Raw genomic sequence first — 14,582 nt, forward strand, 5'->3', positions numbered from 1 at the left:
ATAAGCCACTGCGGCCGCCATGTTTTGCGGATTTTGTTAACAAATCGATGTGAATTTGATTTGCAAAATAAAGCAAATTGACAGCGAGATTTGCAGCTGATTTTCTTCGCCAGATTCTATTCGCTTATCTCTACTCTCCAGCATAACTATAAATTACACCATAAAATGTTTCGTGATAAGACAGGTTTTCCTTTTTGCTGACTTTTTAAAAAGTTTTATTGACTTCATTTTTTTAAAGTTTGCTCTCTCTTCAAACCATAGTCACACAGTACTGCAAAATAGGCAAAAGCAGAGGCAACAGAATTTGTAATAAAATATACCATTTATCTATATTTCTATAAATATTACAGGAAATTACTAAATGAAGGACATGTAACTACACAATTTGATCTCCTAATAGCAGCGTATCATACACATTGTCAGGGTATGAACTTTCAATCTGATTCTCCATTTATGCAAGGAGCATGATACCTATGCATTGAATACATAGGTAATAAATAAAAGGATCTCTTAACCCTTTTTAAAAAAAGAGTTGAAGATGCTGCAGGAGGACCCGGAGGAGCGTGATTAGGTGAGAATGAGATGTTTTTTATTTTCTATGCAAGAGCAGCAATTCATTAAAAAACAAATGTCTTGAGTATCTCTTTAACCTTTATAGCATATGCACATTATTACTGTTTCCCAGTAAGGTTTTCTTTTTTTTGTGTTTAACCAAGCATATACTTCACCTACACAAAGGCATTCATAGTCAGAAAACATTTTCATTTCCTTGTTTCCCTAAGCAAATTAAGCATGCAGTCATTTCAGTGTTTTCAATTGTTCTTTGTATGCCTAATATTTAAAATGATAGTCTCATAATAAATAACTAAAGAAAATGACTGTTAAAGTACTGTGTGCTAAAGAAGAGGAATTAATAGCAACACAGAGGTGTGACTGTGCTGTGGGGTTATGTTTAAATGATTGCTGTTGTTTCATACAACTTACTTCCATGTGATAGCCAATGTGTTCTAATTTGTAAATTGCTTCATTTTCTAAGATGGCTCTTTAAAAAAAAGAAAGAAAAGAAAAAAAAAAGTCTTGGCCACCAGGTATCTCATTTCTCGCTATCTCACTACAAGCTGTGGTCTACTGCCTGTTGTTAGGGGACTTCCATCTTTTTGGAGCACAGTAAGTAGAGAAAGGGTCTATAGTGCAGTCTCTCTGCTGTGGTAATCACTGTATATGCCACCTCAGCCTGGCAGCTTCCACGAGAGAGTCTATGCTGTGCCTAAAATGTAAATCAAGGATTTCTACTCATTTCTGATCACCCAAGTTCGAGGTAACTGTTCCTTGTAAAAACACACATACACCCTAAAATGAAGGGAATGAGAAATAGCTGTGCACCATTTCTCATTTCTCAGAAACGTAACAACAGGAGTAAGAGCCCAAAGATCACCTTGTACCATCTAATGTATAATAATAATAATAATAATAATAATAATAATAATAATAATAATAATAATAATAATAATAATAATAATAATAATAATAATAAATAATGTTAATGTTAATAGTTCCTTTACATAGTGCCACCTTTTCATCACACAAATCATTCACCATTGAGGCTTACAATCTAAATTCCAATTTCACCTATCGGTATGTTTTGGAGGAAACTGGAGTACTTGGAGGAACCCCACACAAACACAAGGGGAATATGCAAACATTATCCTTGGTGGGATGTGAACCCAGGACTCCAGTGCTGCTAAACAACAGTATTAACTACTAAGTCACCACACCAGGCACATTATATTATGTCCATCGTTTTGGGGGTGTAGTGTCAGGAGCCAGGCGTCACACCTGGCTCCCGGCGTTGCCGAACTGCGCGGCCTGCCCCCTGCCAAAACCGACAACATCCCTGGTCACCGGCCCTTTCGGGTGAAGGGAGCCGCCAACAACGTCCCTAGTTACCGGTCTCACCAATACCGTGCAATCCTCTACTAGCTTTGCATCTATGTAAGCAGAGACATGTCTCATAAACTTCCATTATGCGTCTGTCTCTCAGCTTGTTCTCCCAATCAGTCGCGGTCTGAACATTTAGACCCCAACTGATCAAACCTTATAACATGTCTCTATAACATACCAAGAGCAATAGGGTCCAGCAGCACCAGTAGATCAAAAGGCTCGGATAGCTGCTGAGGATATGTGCCAGAGTCCAAGATCCTAAGTGTGTGGAGCCAAATATCTAGAAAAAGCAAAATCCAACAGCATCTAAGGTAGTGAAATAATCCAAGTGGTTTATTTATACTCAATAAAGACCACCATGGTCAAACATTGTATTATCACTTCCCAAATAAACTACTTGGATTATTCTATCACCTTGGATGCTGTTGGATTTAGCTTTTTCTAGATGTCTCTATGACATGTCAAAATATTTTTTTTGTGACAGTGCCCCTTTAACATTGTTTTTCTAATATTTTCAAAGATAGGTAAGTAGATCAGCTTGCCACCATGTAACCTCATCCAGAAGAGAGTGCTCAATTAGCCATAGGTGTACCAGCTTCAGATCCAGATCCAAGGAAACAAATAAATTGTCCAACGTGACTTGTAAAATCTTCAGTTTATTTTAATCAGATTTACATATAGCATGGTTGACATATGTTAATTATGCAGACTCCAAATTATATGTTTATATGGGGTTCTGATTGTGTGCTTAATCAAAACCAGGGCCATTTTTAGCATCGTGAAATACAGGTAATTGCTTGGGACACTGACAGGCCACTTGAAGAACGATCACGGTTACATAATGCATATAAGGGGCGAGCTGGGCCAGAGCGGCAGAGGGACATATGCCAGCTCACTTAAGAGCCACAGTGACCAGATGCCATTAACCCCTTAAGGCCGGGCCAATTTCGTTTTTTGCATTTTCGTTTTTTCCTCCTTGTGCTTAAAAGGCCATAGCACTTGCAATTTTTCACCTAGAAACCCACATGAGCCCTTATTTTTTGCGCCACTAATTGTACTTCGCAATGACAGGCTGAATTTTTTCATAAAGTACACTGCAAAAGCAGAAAAAAAATATGGTGAAATTGAAAAAAAAACAAAACAAAACACATTTTGTTTAATTTGGGGGGTATTTGTTTTTATGCCATTCACCCTGGGGTAAAACTGACTTGTTATATATGTTCCTCAAGTCATTACGATTACAACGATATGTAACATGTATAACTTTTCTTGTATGTGATGGCTTGTAAAAAATTCAAACCATTGTTAACGAAAATATGTTCCTTAAAATTGCTCCATTCCCAGGCTTATAGCGCTTTTATCCTTTGGTCTATGGGGCTGTGTCAGGTGTCATTTTTTGCGCCATGATGTGTTCTTTCTATCAGTAACTTGATTGCGCATATGCGACTTTTTGATCGCTTTTTATTACAATTTTTCTGTATTTGATGCGACCGAAAATGCGCAATTTTGCACTTTGGGATATTTTTTGCGCTTACGCCGTTTACCGTGTGAGATCAGGAATGTGATAAATTAATAGTTCGGGCGATTACGCACGTGGTGACACCAAACATGTTTATTTATTTATTTTTATTTATAACATGGGAAAAGGGGGGTGATTCTGACTTTTATTAGGGGAGGGGGCTTTTTATTATTAATGACACTGTTGCCAAATGACCTACAAACATCCCTGCTCAAAACATGTTATCCATGTTTCATGTCTTCATGTACAGTACCTATGATTTTGTTCTGCATTTAGTAAAGTGAATATTTTATCTAAAGTTTATCTTTTACTTAAAGGGGTAGTGCGGCATTTAAAAATTATTCACTAAATAACACACATTACAAAGTTATACAACATGTGTGTTATGTAAGTGAATGGCCCCCTTACCCGTGTCTCGGAAGTGTGGTGCAGTATACTCACCAGAATACTGTCGTCCCCAGCTGCCATCTTGGGTCAAACGACGTCATCTTCGGGAGGCCGGCCGAACCGCTGCAGCCGTCCCTCATGCCGGACCCCTCTGCCGCGTCATTAGCTGCTCAGCCCCGATTGGTTGAGCATAACTGTGCTCAGCCAATTGCGGCTAAGCAGCTGATGACACGGCGGGGGGGGGGGGGGGGCAGGTGGAGCGGTTCGGCCGACCTCCCGAAGATGACGTCTTTCGACCCAAGATGGTGGCCGGGGTCAACAGTAATCTGGTGAGTATACTGCACCACACTTCCGGGGGTGGGGGAATATGGATAAGGGGGCCGTTCACTTACATAACACACATTACAAAGTTGTATAACTTTGTAATAAGTGTTATTTAGTGAATACTTTTTAAATGCCGCATTACCCCTTTAAGCCATTGCGTTGGACAATCTGCTTCCTTTCTTATGTTTTACTACATGAAGGCTTGTTTTTGCAGGGTGAGGTTTAGAGTTTATTAGTGCCATTTTAGAAAATACATGACTTAATCATAACTTTTTATCCCATTTTTATGGGAGGAGCCAAACCAAAAGTAGCAGTTCTAGTGCCGTGTTTGCTATAACTCCACCTTGTATACTGTCTGCACCTGTAACACATGCAACACCCCTCTTGTGCATTACAGAAATGCTGTACCTGTATTGTGCATGTGGCTAAAGAGCTAAATGATACCCCTACAGTGCTATAAATGACCATTCTGATTGTTTAGCACTTCGGCAAATACCATGTTATCAGTACAGCACAAATAGTGTTTGCAGCAGTGGCGACGCTAGGCATTATGATTCGGGGCCAGTGCCCCGGATAGGAAGGTCACTGCCCCGAATCGTTTGCCTAAGAATATGCTGCATACGGCTCCTACCTCAGGGCAAGTTTCAGGGAAAAGTGGAGGCGGCACACTCTGGGGCTGGCTTTCTCCGGCCTCTGGGTGCTGTGACCCACTCCCCCAGTACACCTAAGCACCACGGGCCACTCTGCTCCTTTAAAAACCCGCCATTTTAGCAGATGTGCCAGCACATGCACGTCTGCTAGGAACGTGCCTCAGAGGAGTCGGGAGTGAGTGCAGCCGGGCTCCAGTAGAAGGGAGATGCTGGGGAGGAAGGTGAATATGCTGGGCCCCCTCACTACTTCTTGCCTCTCTGCAGTTCTCCCCAATCAGCTGTTATAATGGCAGCCGATTCAAGATAACTGCACTCCCTGGAGGCTGCCTAACGCTGCCATCTGGGGTCCTGCTCCCTCCACATCACCTGTTTCCTGCTCTCCTGTGCTGGGGGAGGGGCAGAAGAACCCTGTGCCGGCACCAGGACGAAGATGGAAGCAGGAGGAGGCAAGGACCTGCTGACACAATGAAGTTTCCTTATGTGTGTGTGTGTGCTATGTGAGCTGTGTGTGCTATGTGAGCTGTGTGTGCTATGTGAGCTGTGTGTGTGCTATGTTTGCTGTGTGTGTGCTATGTGAGCTGTGTGTGAGTGCTGTGTGTGAGCTGTGTGTGTGCTATGTGTGCTGTGTGTGTGCTATGTGAGCTGCGTGTGAGTGCTGTGTGTGGGCTGTGTGTGTGCTATGTGAGCTGTGTGTGAGCTATGTGTATATGTGTGGTGTGTGAGCTGTGTGTGAGCCTGTCTGCCTGTGTATAAAAATTGTGGATGTAAATATGACTACAACCACCATCATCCCCCTGGTAGCTGAAGTGTGTGTTACATGACTACAATGCCCATCATCCCCCTTATATCTGAATTGTTACATGACTACATCCCCCATGATCCCCCTTATATCTGAAGTGTTACATGACTACAGTCCCCATCATCCCCCTGATATCTGAAGTGTTACATGACTATAATCCCCATCATCCCCATATAGCTGAAGCGTGTGTTACATTACTACAGTCCCCATCATCTCCTTGATAGCTGAAGTGTTCCATGACTACAATCTCCATAATCCCCTGATAGCTGATGTGTGTTACTTGACTGCAATCCCCATCATCCCTCAGATAGCTGAAGTGTTATTGTTCCTACTATAAAATGATCACCTTCCTGATCACACACGGTAAACAGTGCAAGCGCAGAAATTCAGTACCACACACAAACGTGGTACTAAATAAAACTACAGATCATGGTGCAAGAAAATGCCCCCTCACCCCACAGCCAGACAGGCGGAAAGATAAAAAAGTCTTAGGAGTCAGAGGAAGGCATTTTTTTAATCAAATTTATTTTAAATAATAGGGACTTTATTTTTAAAGTAATAAAATGAAAGGAACATAAATTGGTTGGTACGGACGGATTTTAAACATAATTTAGTATAATAAAGTATCAAATTGTTGGTAAAAAGTTGGTATTGGTATCGAACTCAAAATTGTGGTATTTTTTTGTCCTCTGACTGTGCTCATTGGATGGCATGAGGGGAGGGGGCAAGCTAGAAATTTTGCACCAGGGCCCAATAGCCTTTAGTTTTGCCCCTGATGGGAATGCTGTGCTGTGTGTGTGTGTGTGTGTTATTCTATATGGGAATGCTGCACTCTGTATGTGGGGGGTATTCTATATAGGAATGCTGCGCATCAAGTGGAACTATTCTACATGGGGATGTTACACATCAGGGAGGCCTATTCTATATAGGAATGCTGCACAGGGGGGGCCATATATTATATGGGGATGCTGCATAGCAGGAGGGGTTATTCTATATGTGGATGCTGCACGGGGGGCCCACATACTATATGGAGACTGCTGCACAGGGAGCCTCTATAACATATGGAGACTGCTGCACAGGGGGCCCACACTATACTATGTGGGGGTAGAGAAGAGGTCTATACTACATAGGAGTACAAAGGGGACTATATTACTATATATGTGCTGGAGCAAGGATCCTAAAGTGTCTGGCAGATTCTGCAAAGAGGAATTGTGAGTCACTATTTCAAACACTAGCCGAAATGAACAACAAAACCTATATACACATAAGCATATATATGTACAGTATATAAATAACGTCAGAGCAGAGACCTCTTCCATGATCCACTTATAGCAACTCAGAGGGCCCATGCCCCGGATGTTTTGGGACCCTAGCAACGCCCCTGGTTTGCAGGTGCATGTACCTGATATACCAGTTCAGTTGTTTTCTTCAAGTGAATTGTCTTGATTTTATTGTTCTTTTTAATTTATTTGTATCAACATCTGTAATACCTCTACATCCAAGGGATTACTGGGCTTATTTATTGGAGATTTGGAATAGACCTTTTATAGTCCAAACTCCCTGTATGCAGTTACTTTCTCCTTTTAAAGTGATATCATATCTAAGATATATTGCTAGTAATATATGTCTGTCTACATATTATTCAAGGCGTGCTTTCAATCCTATTGAAATTTATTCTGGTGACAAAATATAGGAATTTAAAGGCCACTGACCAAAATGAGGCTCAAGAGCTGAGCTGTAGCAGAGAGAACTTAAAGGAGTAGTTCACAAAATGTTTGCTCTGAAATGGGCTCTGAAACAGTTTAAATCTCTGTGTTACTGTACTGAAACGGCTGCTCATGGTATCATTATAAATGATGATGCCAGGCTTTCCAAAGTCCGATCTGTAGCAGATCATCTGTAAAAACAGCCCGTGCACAGAACTTGTAAATTGGGCCTTATTTTGCATTAACTACAAGTACTGCATTTACAGTGTGACATTATTTGAAGCTAACGTTTCTTAAAAGATAATTTTTGATTCCACACCAAACTTTACAAAAATCAATTTAACGTTAAAATAAGCTTCTGTTAAAAGCTTATGTGAACTCAACTTGGGACCTAATGCACATGTACAAGGACATATTGACAGTATCTCAGCTGTGTTCAATGTATGAGTGCTAGAGCTCCAATGAACTTTATAGCACAGGAATCAACATAGATCTACAGAAATCTCAGGACCTTAAATGATCAATGTGGTGTTAGGAGTTGGACCACTTTTAATCTACAATCGAAGCCTTACAAAAACAGTAGCTAGTGTGCTAATCTATTTTCTGTTGTGATTGACCAGAGCAGCTAAGGAGGGTTGAGAATGTGATGTACAAATACTGTAGGACGCCATGCAATGCCACTAGTATATACAGTAATAATGGGTTAGGAGATAAACCTTTCCTTCCCTTTTAAGGAAACATTATGGGAAGTATATGTTACATTAACAAATCAACGCACAGGAGAACTTTTCCACTTAAGCAAAAGAAGAGAGGACTTTCACACTCACATTGAATGTCATATGAGGTTTAATTGAAATGTCTCACACTAGGTGAGAAATTCAAGTGCTATGCATTAACATTCTTTATGCAGACAAGCCAGTATGGCACACAATGTTATCTCATAAACCATAGTATAATAAAACAGACCACCTAAATTGAAACAAAGCCACTATACTTCTTACGACAGTGATGTCATTTGCAAGCACTTCATATATCAATAACTGGAATCTTGACCACTGTTTGGTTTACATATTTTGCCTCTATGGATAACAAATGATTCCCGTTTTCTCACCACTTAATGTTAGAGGGAGAGATTTCCCCAACATTCTTACAGACATTCCCTTTTGCTGTTCAATGTTGAATAAAAAGTTTATATTCTCGTTCTTGCAAATGTTAATTTATTTAAAGGATTAATTGCCCACCTAAGCACTTCTGAATATATTTTTTTGCCTCAGGACATCCCCTTTAATTGTGATCCTAAGCTGCACAAAAGGACATCAAATCATACACTGAAATATAATATTTTCCTTCTATGAGTACTTATAAGGTTTTTACTTGCATATAGGGGAAGGGTTTTAGGCTTTAAACTCTAAGGCCATGTTTACATGGCGTAAGACACCGGCCATACGCTCGATTGTGTGAACTGACAGGTTCTCTGCGGCCGCCATTCAATGAAAACTGACGTATGTTTACACTCCTGCCGGGATTCCATTCATCAAAATGCAATATATGTTTTGCATAAATCACAGGTGTTGTTGCAAATTGCAACAACGTCCGTGATTTTTGTAAAACATACGCTGTGTGAACATGACCTAAAGGTGATACCGATATGGGCAACTAAATTACCATTTAAAATTGGCCTCCTTTATAGCAAAATACTGGACTAAGAGAAATTATCTGAACACCTTTGTGGGTTCGAGAATGAATTTTTGAATCCACTTATTGACTACAATACTCAAGGGTTTTGTGGAACCGTGTAAATAAATTTTCAGTAATGATAAGTACAATCAACTATATAGTTCCTCCATATGGTAATATCATTGTAATCATTATTTTTAACAGTATATATTGCAGTGAAAGAACACTGTTTCCTAAAACCTAAAGTTGACATATCCTTCTAACACAATTCTGGTGTTAAAAAATTAACAAGCTTATAATTAAACATCATTTTATAATTTCTTCCTACACAATTCTACTGAGTAGGTCCACCTGTGAAGATGAATTTTTAAAGCTACCATTGCAAGCACTGAATGAGCAAAGGAAATACAATCTAACTGTCAGGGTCATTACCAAATAAGTAATACAATTAACATTTAGACTGATTAATATGATATTCATGAAAGTCGAGCATGCACAACAAAATATCTTCCGTGTTTTTGTCATTCCCATGGGAAACCACTGATAACATATAGCACATTGTGCCACTTGCTCCGCTACATTAAAAGTGTAACTGTCATTACAAACAAGTTTACATAGATCAATAGTGCAAGCAAACATAATAAATTTAATCAGTCCTGGGAGATCAGGTCACGTTGTCCATAGCAGTGTTATCAAAAGGGGGAGAGATTTTGTGGGGGGGGGGGGGGGGTAGGAGAAGGTGAGAGAGAGAGTGCTGGGATAGAGTTAGAAACACAGGGAAACTGCTGGCTTTGGCCTTAGTCACATGTCTGTAGTTCTGTCTGTGGACACCACAGAGGACCAGTGTTATTCAATGGCCCTGTTCACACATCCATACGTGTGTACAGGGTTGCAATCCGTGCTATGTTAATGAGGTGCCAATGTATGCTCCATGCAGCACTAAAGATGCACATTTGTAGTGCAGTCCCCAACAGCAGGCCATGAGACGTGTGGTGGGCGTGTGAATGTAACCTTACTTTCTCAGAATAATGTTGGATTCACAGCTTACACTGCTCAGTACTGCTTTATAATGGCCTCCATGTTGTTGCTATTTCTGATGGTTTACTACAGAGAAAGGGAAGCAGGCTATCCTCTTATTTGTGCGTCCTGTCTGTGGAAATTATCTTAGTAGCTGACTTCAGTGAAAGCTGACACTTTAAGTTCAAGCCTGTAAAGGGGATTTCTGGAGATAGCCAGAAATAGTGCTCATGTAAACACATATGACTACTTATTCTGTTAAGAAACTTACGCTTTAACTAATCAGGTCTATGTGTACATAATAAAAACATTAGAAAAACAGAGAATAAACCATTGGCCGCCAGCTTACTTGATATCTTCCCATACTTCTTCTCCATAGTTCCTTATCACCAGTAGTTCCAAGGCATGGTTGACAAATCCATACTATAAAAGACGAAGTGAAAAAAATAGACTTATCAACGGATGAGTAAACCATTAAACAGAATGACAAGAAGTGAAGTTTCTTCTATGAAACTCAGAATAGCCTGGATTAATAAAACTGAAGTATACTGATTAAGAGCTATCTTGGAGCTATTTACTTCTGAGTTCTGATGTTCATATATTAAGGGGGGGCGGGTCCCCAGTCGGCCCCCTCCATTGATAATCACAAGGGGGGGCAGGCCGGCTCACCTCTTCTAATGATTGTCAATAAAGGGGGCTGGCCAAGCCTGGCTGGAAGGATGGTAGCCATGCCCCCAGGGCTCCTAACGGCTTACCAGGCACACTTAGTAGCACGGAATTGGCCCTAAGGATGGAGGTAAGAGACATACCTTCATCCTTAGTGCCCCATGCCCACTGGGGAGCTATCATGAGATTAGATAGTTTCCCTTTAAGTGACAGCTGCAGTCTACAAGATGCTGTGACCCGCAGGTGTTTTAGGCCCAATGCTTGACTTGGAACAGCCAAAGCAACTGAAGTGTGTGCCTATTGGATAATGAGGGACAACAGCACTGGAGGTAAAAATGGAATGGTGTGACAAGGAAGCCATGTACAGAGTATGTATACGCTTGGAAGTGTAGTTTCAGCATTATACAGGAAGCACAGTAACACCCCACAACTGTAAGGAGCTGTACATTGACAACTTTGGTAAAAAATAAATAAATGAAACTGGCTGTTAATATGGTCTATAGTATTAGAAACATGTTATGATGTTTTTTTGTTTGTTTTTTTTAGGATTTTTTTAAAAATTTCTTTTAAGTAGCTCCATATTGGCAGGGAAACGCTTTTGATTAACATTATTTATTTTTAAAGCGCCCTTGATTTCATTGCGCTTTACAGGTAATAAGGGGTTAACATACAAATCACAAATAAAGATAAGAACAGATGACATAAATAAAGTAAATGACAGACTGGTACATAGGGATAGTGGACCCTTACAATCTACAAGGTGAGAGGAGGTGGGCAGTAGGTGGTAGGCGTAGCTCTTCACTGTGTGAGGAGACGGCAGCAGAGTTATTTTATGCTATAGCCCATTGTGAAAAGATAAATTTTTAAGTTGCGTTTGAAGGTCTTGATGGTAGGTGAGAGACAGATATGTCGGTTTAATGAGTTCATAAGTATTGGGAAAGTTGTGAGAAATCTCGGAGGTGGTTGTGTGAGCAGTGATGAAGAGGAGAGCACAGACAGAGGTCTTGTGAGGATCTGTGTAAGAGACAGTTTCAGGAGATAAAGTCCGACATGTATAGAGGGGACAAGTTAGGAATCACCTTGTATATTTTTGATAACAGTTTAAATTGTACCTGTCATATAAGCCCGCTGCAGAATTTGTGGCAAGTTCCTCTGTTCAGTAAATTCAGATATCCATGGATATGGACATACAAGGAGACCATGGATCCAATGGGGGTCATGCACATTATGGTCTCATTGCATTTATGTATTCATGGAGACCTGAAGTTCTAGATTAACAGAGGAACTTGTGGCTGATATGGCAGTGGGCCCCAATGACAGGTACACTTTAAAGGGAACCTGTCACCCCCCGTGCCGGGGTGACAGGCTCCCGACCCCCCGTTAGAGCCCCCTATACTCACCTAATCCCGCCGGGTCCCGCTTCTGGAGGTGGTCGGGTGATGAAGATCTCAGCCGCTGCAGCCCGGCGCGCGCGCTGAGAGATGAGTCCAACACCCATAGAGAATGACGGAGAGTCCAGCGATCTGTCATTCTCTATGGGTGTTGGACTCATCTCTCAGCGTGCGCGCCGGGCTGCAGCGGCTGAGATCTTCATCACCCGACCACCTCCAGAAGCAGGACCCGGCGGGATTAGGTAAGTATATGGGGCTCTAACGGGGGGTCGGGAGCCTGTCACCCCGGCACGGGGGGTGACAGGTTCCCTTTAAACTGAAAATTCTGGGCAACAGGTTGCCAGTAAAGAATCAGGACTGTAATTGACAGACTAGGTGTGTGTGTGTGTGTGGGGGGGGAGATGATAAATTCTGTTTTGTCCATAGTGAGTTTTAAAAGTGGGAGTAAATGAAGAAAGATATAGCTGATACTGCTGGATCCTGGGTAACAGAGAGGTGGCATCTGAATCTGGACCACAGACTTTCGTAGATTTGAGTGTTTACTATTTTTTAGAAAAATATATACTAGAGTACAGAATAGAGGATCATGTACCAATAGTGTCACTTGCACAACACCTACTGTAGGTTTTGGCTAGGAAGTAGTCACACATGAAAACATCCAAAGCATATAATATTAGAAAACCTAAGAAAAATTCTGAAAAGCTGTTATACTATTTCCGTGAGATCATATGTCATAATTAGAGATGAGCAAACCACTTTTTTTGCCTTTGTATGAAGAAAAACTGATCTGCCCTCATATCCCTTAGGCCGCCCGTTCTGTGCAGAGGGCGGATACCGCCTGGGGACTGCCTAAAAATGCATGCAAAACATGGATGCAGCCATACCTGTATCCATGTTTTCCAGGCGGTCTTAGGGTGGTATCCTCCCTCAGCAGAGAGCGGCCAGCCTAAGGGATATGAGGGCAGATCAGTTTTGCTTCATACGAAGCAAACAAATCTGGTTCACTCACCTCTAGTCATAATACAGCAGCTGGCTGCCCTGTCACTTTTTTATATGACTTTTTCAGTGATAAATGATTCAACACATGATCAAATGATGCATAAACCCCTCTGTAATTTTTAGAGCGTAATAAGATAAGAGTCTACATTACAGTTGTTATTTAAAAATCTATTTGGCAACAGTTTTGCACAAACCAATGTATAAAATCCTAAACGACATAACAGTTATCTATATATGATCAGTGTTACCAATTATTAATCTAATTTCAGTTATTCGTTTATTAGTCTGTGATTTAGTTTTTGACAAACCTTCATTTATTCTAATCTTAGAAATAAAAGATGGGTCAAAGTACAGAAAATAAAGCTTGAGAGAACCTATACCGCCACTGTTATGTATCTCCTCACTTTAAAGAAAATAGCATGTTACTTGAAACTTCAAACTGAATGTGTTAGTAAAGAAAATGAAACATGCACAACGGCTTGTCACTCGTGAACATGACGCATTTGAATCCAGTCCAGGGCCTTCTCCAAAATGACAATGCAGCTGAGGTACTGACGTAAACTATGATTACAATGCCCACTCTTATTTATGTGAAGCTTACATCACAGCCATTTTCAAATGTCTTCATAATGTACATCAGCGGACGCTCTTTTTGGTCATATAATTTGGCAGAACACGATTTAGGGGAATGGTGTTATGCAATTTCGAGCATGATGAGCATCTACAGATTTCGCATATAGCCAAAATCTAATGGTTTACAGTGGAAAATGTTATGACACAACAAAAACAATGAGCTCATTTAGGAATGCAGCTGTACCGACACCACAATACATGATAATGATGGGATTTATTAGTATGCAACATGCTCCAGTAGGAAAAACAGGATGCACTTGAAATGATCATGTAGAACACATCCACCCACACGTTATCGTAAATGTGCACTGATTTCTTATTGGAAACTAAGCATTTCTGATTACTATCTGGTATAATGTCACAATTGTATCAACATTGCATGAAATGAAGCTATGAAATGTGAAAAGAGATATATAGAAAGAGAGAGCAAGCTACACTTGAAATGATTATCCATACCTCCGTGTTATAGCTAATTTGTGCTACTGAATTGAACATAAATGAAGCACCTACCATTCTGCCGGTGGTTTCCCTTTCCCCTTTCAAGAAGAAAATGGTATATAAAGAGTTACTTAGTGACAGCCTCTGCAGCTCTAATGAAGCTTAGTACAGCAGCAGAGCCCAGTCGCACACCAAGCCCCGCCCACTGATGATGAGCAGCCAGCAGCAGCCAATGGGAGCTCAGATGCTTCTCTTCCCTTTTCTCCAGTGCTGAGCAGAGGATGCCTGACAGGGCTATGAGCTGAGACAGAAAGGAACCATCCTCCACTCTTGTCTTGTTGCTCCAGCAACAGCAAAGTCACAGTCAAGACACAGCTTAGCTATGTCTCTCTGCTGCATTGTGGGAAAGAGAAGGTTAAATTCATTTCTGCAGTG

General features: G+C 40.9%; 1 protein-coding gene across 1 annotated transcript in view; it reads right to left on the reverse strand.

Moving 5' to 3' along the window:
* GUCY1B1 (guanylate cyclase 1 soluble subunit beta 1) overlaps positions 1 to 14,318 on the reverse strand; it is a 55,626-nt gene extending 41,308 nt beyond the window's left edge. Inside the window, exons 1-2 of the mRNA XM_069976629.1 lie at positions 14,220 to 14,318; positions 10,370 to 10,443 (exon numbers count right to left, since the gene is read on the reverse strand). Of these exons, the coding sequence (XP_069832730.1) occupies positions 10,370 to 10,443; positions 14,220 to 14,222 (77 nt within the window). The 5' untranslated portion in view covers positions 14,223 to 14,318. The remainder of the gene's footprint in view (positions 1 to 10,369; positions 10,444 to 14,219) is intronic.
* Positions 14,319 to 14,582: the final 264 nt, after the last annotated feature.

Source organism: Dendropsophus ebraccatus, chromosome 7, assembly GCF_027789765.1.
Source record: "Dendropsophus ebraccatus isolate aDenEbr1 chromosome 7, aDenEbr1.pat, whole genome shotgun sequence".
NCBI classification, from domain to species: Eukaryota; Metazoa; Chordata; class Amphibia; order Anura; family Hylidae; genus Dendropsophus; species Dendropsophus ebraccatus.